The sequence below is a fragment of the Diabrotica virgifera genome, chromosome 7, assembly GCF_917563875.1.
Source record: "Diabrotica virgifera virgifera chromosome 7, PGI_DIABVI_V3a".
Classification (NCBI taxonomy): Eukaryota; Metazoa; Arthropoda; class Insecta; order Coleoptera; family Chrysomelidae; genus Diabrotica; species Diabrotica virgifera.
In genome coordinates, this window is record NC_065449.1 from 42364951 (window position 1) to 42383749 (window position 18799).

Consider the following 18799-nt stretch of genomic DNA (forward strand, 5'->3'; position numbering starts at 1 on the left):
TTTAACAGTTTTTAGCAATTATCCATTAATCCGTTATCCATTATACTTAGTATTCTTGTCGTGATATGGTCCAAAAATCCTTCATAGTATTTATCTCTTAAGACACCGGAATTTTCCTCTCTATTACATTCGTCAGCGCCAAAGTAGTGTAGGAAACAAAGGTTGAACCTTGCAAAATGGACACAAGTCCGGTTTTATTTTTTTTCTGGTATATCAAGGGGTGCTTATTATAAGACTAACTTTTTCTGAAAAAATTTCGCCCCGGAACCTCCCTTTTCACCCCTTTAAAGGGGGTAATTTGTGGTTTTTGCGGAACGTAGCCCTTCCTGTAACTTTTACAAAAAATTTCTTTTATAGAAATATAAAGAGGACTATATTTTCTACGATCTATTTCCAACATCATCTCTCTACCATCCACCGTTTAGCGGGGGTGGCGCCCTAAAGTTGACAAGTTTTTAAAAAAGATGTTTTTAAAAAAAATATATTTTTCCCTAACTGTAACGGAAATTAAGAAGAAATCCTGCGGCAATTATTCACAAATAATTGACTGATTTTTTGGTATAGGTTTTATTTAAGGGTAATTGCCCTTTTTTTAATTACAGGGTGTTACATTTTAAAAAACCTCTTTTTATACCATCTGATCCGTTTATGCTAGAGTAAAAAGAGTTTCAGCGATTACCCATGTAGTGGTGCTATTTACAAATTTGTATAATGCACCCCCATTTTTTCCCCGGAACCACCCCAAAAAAAAGAAGAATTAATAAATAAATTGATTTTCTTGGAATCCTTCACACACAATGCCCTTTATTAATATGCTTCATATATCATTTTGTGGATGTTATTATTACCCATACAAGGACACCAAAAGCAATTTCCTAGTGCAACCCCTGTAGCAAAAAAAAATAAATAAAATGTGGGGTTGAAATTTTTTTTTTGTTTTTTGCTTTTTGATCCATATGGGCATATGCTTCATCAATAGTGCTTTTCAAAAATATATATGGTTATTGCAACATCTCTGCGAAAACCAACCCTATCCTTGAAAATATACTGCAGAAACTACCCCTATCCCTTGGCGAGCATGTTTTTACGATTTTCTCATTACCTATGTATTCTAAACTTATACAACGTTAAAGACCACTATTTACTCTAAAAATTATGTCATGTTCATTTTTTCGTATAAGCAACCGTTACGGCACAGTGGCGCCGTAAACCTCATATATGCTTTGGCGGGCTCCAGTTTTCGTTTTTTTTTTTCGTCATCTGTTCGTTTTATTGATAAAGTACTTATGCAAAATAAAACAACACAGTGTAACCTACAAATTATGACTTATGCACATTTTACATTCTTTGTTCCCCAAAGCCACAGTGGTGGCCCAAAATAAATTTTTGCATATTTTCGCCACCTACATGCATTTTATTGCATTAATGCTACCTTAACAGCACAATATTTACCCTTAGGTGGTCGCTACGAAGTGGCGGATCCAGGGAGGGGTGATGGGGGTGATCACCTCCCCCCCTCTCAAACCAAGTGATATTATATTCAAAGATTATAAAAATATTCATTTATTTTTATAGAAATTTAACCAATTGGCACCCCCCTCTTAACGATGCTGGATCCGCCACTGTCTCTAAAGCATAAAAAGTCATTCTTAAAAAAATAACATTAATATAATATAAGTATTTCTATAAAAAGAAATGAATATTTTTATAATCTTCAAATATAATATCACTTGGTTTGAGAGGGGTGGGGGTGATCACCCCCATCACCTCTCCCTGGATCCGCCACTGCTTAGCGACCACTTAGGGGTGAATATTGTGCTATTAAGGTAGCATTAACGCAATAAAATGCGTGTAGGTGGCGAAAATATGAAAAAATTTATTTTGGGCCACCACTGTAGCTTTGGGGAGCAAAGAATGTAAAATGTGCATAGGTCATGATTTGTAGGTTATACTGTGTTGTTTTATTTTACATAAGTGCTTTATCAATAAAACAAACAGATGACGAAAAAATAAACAAAAACTGGAGCCCGTCAGAGCATATATGAGGTTTACGGCGCCACTGTGCCGTAACGGTTGCTTAAACGAAAAAAATGAATAGGACCTAATTTTTAGAGTAAATAGTGGTCTTTAACCTTGTATAAGTTTTGTTTAAAAAAAATGAATAGGTAATGAGAAAATCGTAAAAACATGCTGGATAAGGTATAGGGGTAGTTTCTGCAGTATATTTTCAAGGATAGGGGTGGTTTGCGCAGGGACGTTGCAATAACCGTATATATTTTTAAAAAGCACTATTGATGAAGCATATGCCCATATGGATCAAAAAGCAAAAAACAAAAAAAAAATTTCAACCCTCCATTTTATTTATTGTTTTTGGCTACAGGGGTTGCACTAGGAAATCGCTTTTAGTGTCCATGCATGGGTAATAATAACTTGCACAAAATGATATATGAAGCATATTAATGAAGGGCATTGTGTGTGAAGGATTCCAAGAAAATGACTTTATTTATTAATTCTTCTTTTTTTTGGGTGGTTCCGGGGAAAAAATGGGTGTGCATTATACAAATTTGTAAATAACACCAGCACATGGGTAATCGCTGAAAATCTTTTTACTCTAGCATAAACGGTTCAGATGGTATAAAAAGGGGTTTTTTAAAATGTAACACCCTGTAATTCAAAAAAGGGCAATTAACCTTAAGTGAAACCTATACCAAAAAATCAATCATCTATTTGTGAATAATCTCCGCAGCATTTCTTTTTAATTTCCGTTACAGTTAGGGAAAAATATATTTTTTTTAAAAACATCTTTTTTTAAAACTTGTCAACTTTGGGGCGCCACCCTTGCTAAACGGTGGATGATAGAGAGACGCTGTCGGAAGTAAATCGTAGAAAATATAGTCCTCTTCATATTTCTATAAAAGAAATTTTTTGTAAAAGGTACAGGAAGGGCTACGTTCTGCAAAAACCATAAATTACCCCCTTTAAAGGGATGAAAAGGGGGGTTCCGGGGCGAAATTTTTTCAGAAAAAGTTAGTCTTATAATAAGCACCCCTTGATATGCCAGAAAAAAAATAAAACCGGACTTGTGTCGATTTTGCAAGGTTCAACCTCTGTTTCCTACACTAAAGTGTCACACCCATCATACATGACCATCGGTCTAATAACAATTGTCTTATTAACCTAATTTTTGATGTTCGTGTTAGGCTTTTAAATTTAATAGTGTTGTGTAGGCTATACACTATACACTAGGGTGGTGCGAAAAAAGTCAAGTTGATAATTCCGTGTCGCTATAGTGCGGAAAAGTTGCGATTGGTAATTACAAGAAAAACAAAAAAACAATTATTCAAATCGGACTTTATCTTCCGATCCCGCAACAGGCCTAAAGATTATGAAAAAAAAAAATGAAATTTTACTTTTTTTCCAAAAAATTTTATTTATTCTTCGTGTACGTTTTATTTATTGCTATAGTAAAATTTATTTACAGTTTGCATGGTAGAGTAGTAGAAAAAATTGATTTACGCATTTAACGAATATTTTTCGATCCCGCAAGGTCAATCAAAATCTATAAAAATTTGAAATTTTTTATGATTTTGATAAATTAAAAACATTTAGTTATCTCATTTTTCTGTTAAATTGTGAAGCTCTTCGCTTGTTTAGATATTGTATGACAATATTTAAACAACCCAGGACTCAAAACGAGCGGGTGGTTGCATTTCTAGCTCCACACGCACCCCTCTATCCAACCAACCAATGAGTGTGTGTTTTTTACATTATTTACATAAGTACATTTCTTTTTTATCTGTTTGTGTCCAGTTCTTAAACATCAACTTTGTATTGTGATTTCTTGGTAAAATCTGGCAGCATGGACCTTGATTTAAATCTTTTCCTGATGAATCCATCTTTTGATTGAGGCCCACATACATTAGCATTAGACGATGCTTCCGTGGGCAACTTTAGACACCGCTCGTCAGCTTGCATGTGGCAGGGATAGTTTTGTACATTCCAGTCTGACATGTCTCCCGATGTAATGCAAGAAGTTATATCTTCATTTGAAACTCTTCGAAGAGCTGGTGGAGAAGATAGTTTTGTAACATTCCAGTCTATTATTTTAGTCCTGTGCTTGAAAATTTAAAGTAGGAGGGATGAAATTTCTAATACTTTTGCCCTTAGCTTTAGTCTGTCAGGCTTTTAACACTCTCTCTGGCCCTAGCTCTCTAATGTGTTTCCTTTGTCCCTACTACTGGAAATTTTTAAGCACAGGACAACTAAAATAATACACTGAAATGTTGCAAAACTATCTTCTCCAGCACTTCCTCGAAGAGTTTCAAATGAAGATATAACTCATTGTATTACATCGGGCGACATGTCAGACTGTAATGTACAAAACTATCCCAGCCACAAGCCGGCTGATGAGCGGTGTCTAAAGTTGGCCACGGAAGCATCGTCTAATGATAATGTATGTGGGCCTCAATCAAGAGATAGATGCATCAGAAAAACACTTAAATCAAGATCCATGCTGCCAGATTTTACCAAGAAATCACAATGCAAAGTTGGTGTTTGTGAGCAGGACAGAAACAGATGAAAAGGAAATATACATTATGTAAATAATGTAAAAAGCACACACTCATTCGTTGGTTGGAGAGAAGGGAGGGTGTGGAGCTAGAAGTGCAACCCCCCTCGTTTTGAGTTCTGGGTTGTTTAAATATGGTCATACAATATCTCAACAAACGAAGAGCTTCACAATGTAACAGAAAAATGAGATAACTAAATGCTTTTTAATTTATCAAAATCATCAAAAATGTCAAATTTTTATAGATTTTGCTTGACCTTGCGGGATCGGAAGATATTCATTAAATGCGTAAATCTATTTTTTTTATTACTCTACCGTGCAAACTAAAAATAAATCTTACTATAGCGATAAATAAAACGTACACGAAGGATACATAAAAATTTTTTGAAAAAAGGTAAAATTTCATTTTTTTTTTCATAATCTTTAGGCCTGTTGCGGGATCGGAAGATAAAGTCCGATTTGAATAATTCCTTTTTTGTTATTATTCTAATTACCAATCGCAACTTTTCCGCACTATAGCGATACGGAATTATCTACTTGACTTTTTTGCACCACCCTACTATACACACATACTTGCTGCCTGGATTCTCCCTTTTATATCTTTCGTGATAGCGTTATCTGCGGTGGTTGTCCGAGATGTTTAAAACTGTTTAGTATTTCAACGTTTTATGGGTCTCGTTTCGTTTTTCTTTTAATGCACGTATATTTGGTTCTCTTTTCATTGACCCTTAGACCGGCTCTTTTTGCCTCTACCTCAAATTTTTTGAAGATCACTTTTCAGTTGGTGACGGTGATACTCACAATGCCAATATCATGCGCATTATGTTAGTAGTAATTTTGGACAATTTAGACTCAGTTGTTCTGTTCCAATTTGTGCTGTTAAAAGCATTAATTATGAATGACTGGCATAATGTGTTCAATATGTTCCAGTCCAGTACTGTACTAGATTAACTTGCTGGATTACTGGATAACGAAATATAAGGGACAGTGAGACATTCTTCACCCTGGCTGAGTTAATGAATTTAGATTAAACTCGTTAACAGATCATTAAGTGTTAAACTAACATTGAACAACGCAATATTAAGTTTAATTGAAGATTATTTTTAAACTGAAGATAACCTTAATTGAACAATTTAGGTTACATGTATTATGTTTGATTTAAAATTCTTTGGAGAGGGCGGCTAGCTTCCTTGATTTGGATTGTTAAGGTTTACCTCTGTTTTGAGCTACTCCGGCTCCAAAATATTGTAAATTTTAATGTTGAAATTTAATAATATACAGAGGGGGGCAAAATTATGGAATAAATACAATTTTTCGAGAATGGGAGATTTTGGACAGAAATCCTGCAACAGGTCGATTTTTATTTTTAAAATATGATTTTTTGGCATATGTATTATACCAGGGACGTCATCCATCAGGGCGTGATAACGTAACCGATATTTTTTAAAATGAGAATGGGAGTGTGGTTGCTCATTTGAAGGGTGATTCAATTTTCTATTTAAAAAAATATTGATAATGTCACCACGCCAACTATGGCTAAGCCAGCCAATTAATGACGTCACTAGTGTGATTTCTAATTTATCTATCTAATCAGCCCTAAACATCCATCCTTGGATATAGGCCTCCTCTTCCTTCTTCCATCCTTCTCTATCTTGGGCAATTTGCATCCAATTTGACCCAGTGTGTTTCTTCAGGTCGTCCCACTGCTATTTGTCTTTGGTCATCCCATTTGCTACTTAAGTAGAGACATCTTCCACTTTGGTTTTGTTACGGATCCATTCGTTTCTTTTCCTGTCTGATAGTTTAATGTTCATCATTTGTCTTTCCATGGATCTTTCTGTCTTTGCTATTTTTTCCATATTTTCTTTTGTAAACGTCCATGTCTGAGAGCCATATATTAGAACAGGGAGTATACATTGATTGAATACATTTGTTTTTAGATATTGCGGGTGTGTTCTGTTCTTTAGAATATAAAACAATTTTCAGAATGATGCTCAGGCCAATCTTATTCTTCTCTTTATTTCTTTGGTTTGATTTTCTTTATTTAATCTAGTGATTTGTCCTAGGTATATATACTCTTTTACTTGATCTATTCTTGTTTGTGCCACTATAATTATTAGTTCTTCTTGTTGATTGGTCATGGTTTTTGTTTTACTGTAATTCATCTTCAGTCCTATCTTTGTCGATTCTCTATTTAGTTCTTCCATCATTTTTTGTAATTCCTCACTTCTTTCTGTTATTAATACAATACCATCAGCATATCGTAAGTGATTCAGATATTGCCCGTTTATGTTAATACCCAAGCCATCCCAGTGTAGTTATTTGAACACATCTTCTAGCGCTTGGTTGAATAGCTTGGGCGAGCTGGTATTTCCTTGTCTTACTCTTCCGTTTATTTTTATAGGCTCCGTTTGTTTCATTAGCTTAATAGTTGTTGTTGCCTTATCATATATATTTGTAAGTAAGTCGGTATATCTGTAATCTATTCTGTTGTTTTGTAGGGAATTCTTTACTGCCCAGTGTTCCACCCTATCAAATGCTTTTTCGAAGTCAATAAATGCCATGTATAGCGGGATATGATATTCGTTAGCTTTTTCGATTAATATCTTCATCGTTAAAAGGTGGTCACTTGTACTGAAGCTCTTTCTAAATCCGGCTTGTTCTCTTGCCTCGTATCCATCTAATTTAGTTGTTAGTCTGTTTTTTAATATCTTGGTTAATAGTTTGTACATCACATTTAGTAAAGTTATGGGTCTGTAATTCTTTAGATCTTTTATCTCCTTTCTTAAATAGTAGCAATGTTACTGCTTCGTTCCAAGTGTTGGGTATTTGTTTTGTCAATAATATTTTATTCATAAGTATGTACGAAACTTCTCTAGTTGTTTTCACACCATTTTTTAGCATTTCTACTGTAATCCCGTCTTTTTCTGGCGATTTATTATTCTTCATCTCCTTGAGTGCTCTTTTTATCTCATTCTTACTGACTTCTGGCTGTAAATAGGAATTGACATTTTTTATTTTTATTTGTAGTTGCTTAAGGATTTCTTGTGTTGGTTTCTGTTTTGTATTGTAGCGTTTTTTATAATATTCTTGTGTTATCTGTATAATTTCTTCTATATTATTGGTCTCTATACCTTCTTTGTTCTTTATACTATTAATCTGTATGGTTCCAAGCTGTGGTTTTAAGCACTTCATATTTTTATTTTGTTCAATGGTTTTTTTTTACTTCCTGTATTCTCCTTTGACCTTCCTTGATATTCCTTCTGATAGCTTTGTTTACCTCTTTGTAATCTATTTTGTTTCTCTCATCTTGTTCTATTAATGTTTTTCTTTTGCTCATGAGGTTTTTGTTTCCTGGGATATGTAGTTTTCCTTTTTAATTCTTGTTTGTACTACCTCTTTTCCCGCCTTTGTTAATAGCTGGTTTATTTCATCGATATTTTTGTTTTCCAAATCTCTAGTGACCGGTGTACTTTTCCTTATTTTTTGTTTATATTCCTCTTTTGCTTTCTTAAGTTTTCCCATATCTAGTTTTGATCTATTTTCCATTTTCTTTTTCGTTTCAAATTGGCTATTAATGCTGAGTTTGGCTCTGACAAGTCTATGGTCACTACCGGTTGAGAAATATTTCAGTACTGTAACATATTTGATGATGGCTTTTTGTGTTGTAAGGATGAAATCTATTTCGTTTTTAGTATTACCGTTGGGACTTATCCATGTCCATTTTCTTTGAGGTTTTTTGTTAAAAAACGAGTTCATAGCAAAAATAGTCTCTCCTCTAAGTAGTTCATTAATGTATGTCCTCTAATATTTCTTTCGCCGTATCCATATTGTCCTATTCTGTGTTCATCTTGGTTTATCCTTTCCCCTAATTTGGCATTGAACTCTCCAATTATTACCGTCAGTTTAGTTTTCTTTTCTTCCATAGCGAGTGTTATTTCTTCGTAGAAGTTTTCAAAACAAAAAAAAAAAAAAGTAAAAAAACATAATTTAAAAATAAAAATCGAGATTTCTCTCCAAAATCTCCCATTATCGAAAAAATGAATTTATTCCATAATTTTGCCCTCACTCTAGGTAGGTATATTAAAATATAATATACATAAATACATGAAATAATTAGACACTATACTTACTCATATCTTAGGGGACTTGGTGAGAATAATGAGTTGCTCTTTTCAGGAGCACTTTTAATACTATTAGATGCCGCTTCTAGGCCTCTTGATAATTTTAGCATTTCTGTACCAAATGCACCAAGAGCGCTCATTGTGCATGGTTTCGGTTCTGAGTCTTGTATCCACAGTTCGTGAGTATCAAGTGTTGTGAGCTCAGTATCCGTAGATGCTACTGAGTGATGGACATGCTGCGGGGTACCAGATTTGCTGTCTGATTTTGGAGAATTAAGAAAACGACGCCAATTATATTTTCGATCTAAAAATTAATAGTACATATTATCAAAGAAGTCAAATCTTTATCATTTTATATAGGTACGTAGATTACATTATATCAATTCATATTTCACCAATTATTACTCTAGTAGGAATGTATACCAAAAGAGAAGAAACAAGGAAATCTATAATGAAAATGGAACGTTTGGTACATAGGTTTAGATATACACACTAAATGCAGAGATCATATCGCCAGTCCGGAATAAGAATGGCGTAACTGCAAAAAGCCAAAGGACCCCGCAGAAACCTTATGGGAAATGGCCCTCTGTCAAATGCTCTGAAACTGGGTTCTTATAGTCCTTGATGTGTAGAACAACAGACTCAATGGGCGCATAGCTTCAAAAAATCATGGTTTTAAGATATAAGCCTCTGAAGTTATAGGTACAGTAAGGACGTTTGAGTTGGAATAAATTCATTTTCTCTATAATGTGCGACTCTGGATATAAATTACAAATCAGATCGACTTTTTTTTTAAATATAATTTTTGACATATATATCATACCAGTGACGTCATCCATCTGGGCGTGATGGCGCAATCGATGATTTTTTTAAATAAGAATAGAGGTCGTGTGATAGCTCATTTGAAAGTTTATTCAATTCTCTACTCAATAATAAAAACACAAACAATTATTTATACAGAGTGCTCAAAAAAATTTTTTTAATTAAATTAATTGAAAAAAAAAAGAATGTATATAATTTATTTAATTCGAAATACATTTTAATGTTGTCCAAAAACAGGAAAAAATGTTTATTTGATAAATAAATATTGTTTTCCGCATAAATCCAATATTAAAGCTGCCACCCACATGTCTATTAGCAGTTTGAACATTTAATTAGGGCGAAAAGCAATGTTTATTTTTTAAATTAACATTTTTTCTGTTTTCTGACAGCCCAAAAATGTATTTAGAATTAAATAAATTATATACATTTTTCTTTTAATCTCAATTAATTTAATTCAAAAAATTTTGGGCACCCTGTATAAATAATTATGTTAATGTTTTTATTAGTGGACAGAGAATTAAATAACCTTTTAAATGAGCTATCACATGACCCCTTTCGCTTAAATTAAATGTTCAAACTGCTAAGAGGCATGTGGGTGGCAGCTTTAATATTGAATTTAAGCAAAAAACAATATTTACATATCAAATAAATAGTTTTTTCTGGTTTCGAAAAACAGTAAAATGTATTTAGAATTAAATAAATTATATGCATTTTTCTTTTTGTCTCAATTAATTTAATTCAAAAAAAATTTTTGGGCACCCTGTATGAATATTATTATTAAAATTTATATTATTGAATAGATAATTTAATAGCCTTTCCAATGAGCTATCACATGACCCCTATTCTAATTTAAAAAATCGTCGATTGCGTCATCACATCCAGATGGATGACGTCACTAGTATGATATATATGCCAAAAAATTATAATCTAAAAATAAAAATTGACTTGATTTGTAATTTATCTCCAGAGTCGCCCATTCTCGATTAAATGAATTTATTCCAACTCAAACGTCCTCACTGTACCTATAATTTCAGAGGCTTATATCTTAAAACCATGATTTTTTGAGCTACGTGCCCATGGAGTCTTTTGTTCTACACATCAAGGACTACCACAACCCAAAGTTTAAGAGAGTTTGACAGAGAGCCATTTCCCATAAAGTTTCTGCGGGGTCCTTTCTCAGGAGAGTAAAAAATAGTATATTGTGCAACAAGTGCAGAAAGGTACTAATTTCTCACGAGTTTGAAAAGTTGCGGTACGAGCGCAAGCGAGTGCCGCAATTCAAACGACTGAGAAATTACCTTTCTGCACGTGTTTCACACTATACTTTTTCTACAAGCACAGTTTTTCCTAAAAATAAAAATCACAATTTCCAAACGACGATTAATTATAATAGGTACCTATGTGATAAATTTTAAACTGTATTTAATTAATACCTACTAATAAATTTAAATTCCTTATATCTAAATAAATTGCACAGAAATCAGTTAAAAAATTAATGCACTGCCTTAATTTGTTTAAATTTAAACAATTATTACACATTATTGACATTATATTTATGCAGTCACGGATTTACACAAAACCTACTTCATTCGACGTCTCTTGCACAGGTTGCTAAATCCTTATTGGTTATTTGATAATTATAAAATGTTTAATAAGAATAAAATTGTAAAATAAAACAGTTGTAACATCCATAATTTAGTTTCTATGCTATAGTTAAATATAATAATTGTCTTATAGGTTATATATTTGTCTAAAGTTTAACCACGGATGTAAACAGAATATAACGTTACTCAGAATGAGGTAGTCAACTGTGCAGAAAAGAACTTTGCGGCACAGAAACGTCACTTTGTGGCACAGAAACGTCACTTTTCTGCACACTAATGTCAAATATCTTATACTGTGAGAAAATATCAAGTTTGCTAACATAAAACCGTGCAGAAAAGTGCACTTTGAATAGTGGTTGTAGAAAAACGATCTTTAAATATTTAAAATAGGGATTAAATGAGAAATAATCGTCTAGGAGCATCGATATGGCGTTTATGCTTACAATGATGGCTTTTTTTTATTCCTATTGGATCGAATTTCATTATCTTAATTTAGTCCCCCAATTTCAACCGTTTTTATAGTTGCGTCATTGTTCATCTAAAAATTTTTAAATTTTAAAAATAGTGATTAAAGGGTAACCCTCCGGAGCATCGGTATGGCATTTATTCTTACAATAATGGCTTTTAGTTTCATCCGTATTGGTTAGAATTTTGCGACGAACAAGGTATGAAATGGTGCGTATTTCAATAACGACGCAACTACCCTCTACCTAGTGGCTCAGCACATAGTTACAGTTCTGTCGCTTTTGTATCATATGTAAACAGTATTTTAGAAGTTAATTACGCAATAAACAGGAATTGACAAAATTTGCAGTTACGTCATTCTTAATCCATACCGGCGATATATAATTACTATCCATAATTCCTCCTCTAAATTCCTGTAGACGAATTTCCAGTCTATCCCGGTCCCCCAAAACCAATGGTAGGGTAGCCCAAGTGGGGACTTTGCGAGTTTCTCAAGAGCGTCAGGAAATCACATGGGGAAACATTGCACCCTGTAAATGTACCCAATGTATAGGAAACCCCATTTTTTATTGCAGATTTGGATTCCTTACGTAAAAATAAGACAGTTTTATTTGAATCATTGATAGAAATAACGATATTTTTGGAAATGGAAAATTAATTTAATAAATGGAAAATGCCCACTCAAATAGAAAACATAACTTACCTTTTTCTGGTTTTAGGACCTAATTTTCACAACTCAATAGGTCCTGATGACTTTTTAGTAACAGCAAATTTAGCGTCCAAATCCCCTACTACAATGAAAAACAAAGAGATAGAGCTAGAAGAAAGAGCCCTTCGAAAAATCGATGGTAAGACAATATGGGACAGAGCTAGAAGTACAGATATATGACAGATATGCAAAGTGGAGACAATTATTAACTTGTAAGAAATAGAAAAGTTAAATGGAATGACCACATAAGACCAATGACAACAAATAGAGTTAGTCTGGGCATATTATCGGTGAATAAGCCATTTTTGGGAAAAGTTATTTACCAGAAATTTTATTGCTGGAATCGAATCTTATGATTCTATATATTAATCCTATAGGTATGCAAAGTACGCAGATGGTGTGCTACATTTTTTATACACAAAATGGCGCCCGAAAATCGTGTTTTTTTTTTAATTTTTGCTCTATAACTCCAAAGATTTTAACTCTACACCAAAAACACTCAAATAAAAATTCACCGTAATTAAATTCGGCATAGAAACGTGTTTTTCCCTATTTACTTCGAAGAAAATTTTCCCCGGAAAATGAGGGTTTTTCCAACAAAATCTTTATTTTTCAATTAAAATTTTAGATAAGTCATTGTTTATCAATAATTAAATAACTTGCTAATATAAAAGCTCTTTTCGCATAGATTATAATTCCAGAAGCCAATGCAAATTGAATAAACAGCTTAGCAATAATTGAATTGTTAATTAAAAATTTACGGTCGTTATAATAAACAAAATAATTACTATACGTAAGAATAGCTATGATTTTTTTATAAAAAGAAAATGTACCTATCTAATTTAGTTTAGAGAATTAAAATTGGACTATTAAAACGGCCTCACGAATATTAATTATAAACAATTTTTTGGCTTATAAACAAATAGAATATCTCGGGAGATATTAAATTAAATTAAATAATAAAAACAGTATTAAAAAAAGCGGCAGAACGCTTCTTTTGAAAGCAAAAACGTTTAATTCTGATAAGTGGTTCCTGAGATACAACCGGTCAAGGTTGACCGACATTTACGGCAAAGATATAAACAATAGGATCCTAATTTTCAAACCATTACCTTTTTATTTTTGTCTTCTTTCTCTACACCAATTTTCATATCTTTAAACTACTCATAACATATATTATCATAATAAAAGCTATCGACATTACGAGTGAAAATGGCCAAAAAGTGGTATACGTTAAAAAAATGCATTTTCTCGGCTTTCCATGGAGCAATTTTTTTCATTCTTTTTTTTTCCCAAGCAACTAGAGTAGAGCCATCTAACTAACGCATTATTAAATGTCAAAGTTGCTTTTGTTTTGTTATAATAAATTAAATTATTTATTATAACAAAAATTTTAAACTTGTTTAAATAAAGATTGTTTAAATAATTATACAACTTACAAATGAGAATATTTGTGTTTTTAACGTTAAAGGGTACACTTGTAGTAAGTTTATCTAAAAAAAATCTGCGTGGTTTTCATGGTTTAATTTAATTTAATATTTGCCGAGATATTCTGTTTTAGGTCTGGATCCCGCGTATGAAAAAAAAGTTGATTAATAGCAAGCTGAAAATTTGTTAATAGCTTAAAGGTGTCTAGTCGGACAAACTTTGATATATGCGAAAACTGGAACAGGGGAAGTTTTAATTGTGGAACAGGTTAAAAATTTGGAACGGTCAGACCACGAAAACGGCACATGTATTTTGTCCGACAGAACAGACTTAAACTCTCCGAACAGAGGTTAAACTCTCATGCAAAAATCAGACTGCTATTTATTACCAAATGGGCGTTTTAATGAGTGGAACATGTAGAATATGTCAAATGACAGGAATTATGACAGGTGATACATAGCAATCTGATTTTTGCATGAGAGTTTAATCTCTGTTCGGAGAGTTTAAGTCTGTTCTGTCGGACAAAATAAATGTGCCGTTTTCGTGATCTGACCGTTCCAAATTTTTAATCTGTTCCACAATTAAAACTGCCCCTGTTCCAGTGTTCTCATATATCAAAGTGTATCCAACTAGACACCCTTAAGCTATTAACAAATTTTCAGCTTGCTATTACTCAACTTTTTTTTCATACGCAGGATCCAGACCTATTTGTTTATAAGCCAAAAAATTGTTTATAAATTTAAAATATTCCTGAGGCCGGTTAAATAGTCCAATTTCAATTCTGTAAACTACATTAGATAGGAACATTGTCTTTTTATACAAAAATCGTAGTGATTCTTATGTATCATAATTATTGTGGTTATTATAGGGACAGTAAATTTTTAATTAACAATTCAATTGTTGCTAAACTGTTCATTCAATTTCCATCGGCTTCTGGAATTATAATCTATGAGACCTTTTATATTACCAAGTTATTTAATTATTGATAAACAATTACTTATCTAAAATTTTAGTTGAAAATAAAAGAATTTGTTGGAAAAACTCTCATTTTCCGGGAAAAATTTTCGTCAAAGTAAATAGGGAAAAACAAGTTTCTATGCAGAATTTAATTACGGTGAATTTTTATTTGGGTGTTTTTGGTGTAAAGTTAAAATCTTTGGAGTTATAGAGCAAAAATTGAAAAAAAAAACACGATTTTCGGGCGCCATTTTGTTTATAAAAAAAGTAGCAGACCATCTGCGGACTTTGCATACCTATATTATTAATATATAGAATCATAAGATTCGATTTCAGCAACAAAATTGCTGGTAAATAACTTTTCCTTGTATTTTGCTAATTAGCCCAGAGTAAGTAGTAAGGACGGCGAGAGACGGTTCCTCAGTAGGAAGACGATAAGTGGGAAGACCATGAAAAGGATGGAGCAACAACCTACTGGAGCACATTGAAAAAACAGATGGAGTCACGTCTGCACAAAAAGAAAAAGAATGTTTTTATTAGTAACAAATTCTTAAATACCTATATGTAAATAAATGCTTTATTACCCATTTGTGATGGAGTTCCACCTGGTCCCGTGCTAGCTGACCAGTCGTGTGTTGCTAAATTTTGCTTCTGGTTTGCCAATAGTCTAACCGTCAATGCATAAGTCAATAACATCACTAGTAATGGTATATAAAAGCAAATAATTGACCCAATAAATTTATACAGAGGATCAGGTATTTGGCAAGTTCCATCAATGATTAAGGAATCTTGATCCTAAAATTAAAACAGAGTATAGATAGTGTTACAAAATAGAAGATATAAGTAATAAAGTTCAATATTTTTTTCGAAAAGATATTAAAGTTTAATATTCGAATATTATTGACTATTTAGCTAATTGTGATATTGGAATCCTGCTGTCCTCATTTACTTGTAGAGCCCTTAAGCGAGTCCTTAGTAGAACGGTTCTTATACCAATGAATATTAGGTTTGTTCTAGCAAACAGTCAAACTAGTCAGAAACTGTCAGCTAACGTTTGGTCAGTAAGAGAACATAATACAGTCACCAGTGCTATCCCATCTACTCGCGCTGGTCCACTATTCGCTGTTGGTTTCAAACCGTTTTAAACTGATGCTAGAACAAACCTATTATTAAACAATAAAGGTCAAAGAGAAACAGACATTCATCAAAGAACACAAGATCAGACACAAAAGAAGGTAATGGAAGTAATAAGAGACCTAAAAATAATTAAAGTGCGGAAAAAAGGTAGGAGGAGATACTGCAGTAAAAGGTGGCTTAACTTATTATAAAAATATAAAAAACGAAAAAATGCCAAAGCAATGGAATGTAGCAGTCATCTGCTCAATTCGCAAGAAAGGTAATAAAACTGTTTGTGAAACTGTCTATCTGTGAAACTACAAAGGAATCGCACTATAAGAAGTATCTCTCTCTCTCTCTTGTCGTTTCCTCATTCTAAGGATCGTGATTTCTTCCAATATTCCTAACATTTTTTTTCATTTGTCTCAGCTCTTCAGCTGCTCTAAGAGCTCCGCAGAAAGAGATTTTAACTGAATTCTTAATTTGGTCGGACCATCTAGTTGGTGACCGTCCTCTTGATTTTCTCCCCGGAACGTTTCCAGAAACAATTAATCTCTCCAAACTATCTTCAACTCTGCGAACCACGTGTCAGAAGAATTGCAGAATTCATTGCAGACATATTGTGGACATCCTTTTTTTAATCTCGAGTTGGTTTAGAATGGAAACGTTTGTCCTATGAGCTGTCCAAGGTATGAGCAGCATTCTTCTCCAGCACCACATCTCAAGGGCATCAATGTTTTGCGCTCGCTAGGGATGGGAAAAACCTACCGGTTTAAACCTAAAACCGGTTTTTTTACTTCGCAATAACCGGTTTTACCGGTTGTTTTTTGTCCCGGTTATAACCGGTTTTTTCTTTTTAAAGTAAAAACCGGTTATTAGGTTTTTAGGTGATTAGGATTAGGTTAGGTATTATTTTGGATCCCAATTATAATTATTATTCTCAAGTAATTATTCCAAACAAAACCATAATCCAAATTTTATTTTATTTTATAAATACACAAGCAAACTGAAAGTGCAATCTCACATCAGCCAGAAACAATTATTAAGTTTTATTATAATATTTCCGTGAAAAGGTATTTGTAATCATAATATATTTACATAAGAAGTAATCTGGTTGAATTAGACGCAACCATCATCTATTTTTCACACTTCAACTCTTGACATTGAAAGTGGGTGAATAACTTTTTCTGATTACCAAAAATAATGCTCTGACTATGAATATCGAATTACTGATTACGAATACGAATCTCCAAGACTTTCCCTACGTTTTCAAAACGATACACCCATACAGGAAGTATTAAATGAGTTAAAATGTACCTATACTGCAAATATACAAACGTGTTAAAAGTAATACATAATGATAAATTTTTTTTGATGCTAGTAAAAATAAAACGTAAATTGCATTATCCAATTTATTTTTAAGTAAAATATTTATGTTTTTTTTTATTTTTTTTAAATGGCTTTGGCAGAGCCAATTAGCCAGACTTGTTTCTGATTGATTGCAGATTCATAGTCATAAATTTCTTATAACATAAGTACATTCTACAATTATTTTATTTTTATAGATACATTGGTACATTGTGTAGCTTTTTTTATATTTTGTTTTTTTTAAATTAATTTACTGTGTTTTTTAATATATATTTTAATTTGTGCGAAACACTTTTTTACTTCTTTTTTTTATTTTTTTTTATTTTTGTTCCTGTTTTTTCTTTTTGTTTCTTTGTTTTCTTTTTTTTTGCTTAATATTTTTTTTGTTATTATTTTATTATGTGTTTTTTTTAATATTATTTTGTTTTATTATTTTTTATTTTTTCAAACGACATTAAAAAATTATGCATATTTATTACATATTACGTTTACAACTTGTATTTACATAATTTAACATGTTTATAAATGAGATGGAGAATTTCCATATCATTTTTAAATATTAAAGTATTTAGGTTTATTGGGAAAAAACATTTTAAATCTTTTAATTCTTTATAAAGGTCGATTATGTTATTTATGTTTAAATCACATTCTAATATGACATGTGTTAGATCTCCGATTTTGCCACAAGTACAATTGGGGGTATCTGCCAAGCCGATTCTATGCATGTAAGATGGCGTAAGAGCATGATTGGCTCTCAAGCGATTAATGGTCTTTATAAAATGTCTGTTATATTCTGTGTAAAACCATATTTTTGAGAATATCCTAGGGTTACAATGAGCAAAATTTGAGCCAGTATTACATTCTCTGTAATGCAATTGCCAATTATTTTTAAGTTTTTGTCTGCTAAAAGTATCAATATCTGAAGCTGGAATTAAATTTTTGTTTATTTTTTCTCCGATCACATAAGCTGATTTAGCAAAATTGTCAACTATTTCATTGCCTTTTATTCCCGAATGACCCTTAGTCCAAGCAATTGTTACATTTACTCCAAATTGTATAATTTCAAACAGAGTTTTAAGAATATTCAATTCAATGTGGTTTATGTGTTTGACTGTTTGAATGTTACTCAATATGTCCACCACGCTTTTACTGTCAGTAAATATAACATAATTGCTAGTTGGATTCAGTAGTACATACTGAACAGCAAACATTACTGCTATCATTTCTGCTGTGTATATTGAGCATTCAATAGGTAGGCTATATTGATGATGGTAATTTTTATTTTCGTGGAATACTGCACAGCCCGTTCCATTTGCGTCTTTTGACCCATCGGTAAATATGTACTGAAAATTTAACCATTTTTCTCTAATAAGTATATCAAACAGTGAGTTTAAATAACATGTTTTAACATTGTTAGAAAATAATGTTTTTGTCAGTGCACTGTAGTAAGGCGGAATTTGGCTTTTATAGATAACTTCACTGTACTTTACCGTACTTAGATAACTTTCTACCAAAGGTATAGATAATATTTATGTTGATATTATTTTTTTTTAAATCCCATTTCAAAGAGTCTGGGATAATAATAATAGTAAAATAATAAATAAATATATTAATTAATAGAATAAAATGGTTTTATTGA

At 32.3% G+C, this 18799-nt stretch overlaps 1 protein-coding gene across 1 annotated transcript in view; it reads right to left on the reverse strand.

The window, feature by feature from the left end:
* LOC114333495 (5-hydroxytryptamine receptor 2A) overlaps positions 1 to 18799 on the reverse strand; it is a 141128-nt gene that overhangs the window by 21634 nt on the left and 100695 nt on the right. The window contains exons 4-5 of the mRNA XM_050656837.1: positions 15261 to 15471; positions 8701 to 8995 (exon numbers count right to left, since the gene is read on the reverse strand). Of these exons, the coding sequence (XP_050512794.1) occupies positions 8701 to 8995; positions 15261 to 15471 (506 nt within the window). The remainder of the gene's footprint in view (positions 1 to 8700; positions 8996 to 15260; positions 15472 to 18799) is intronic.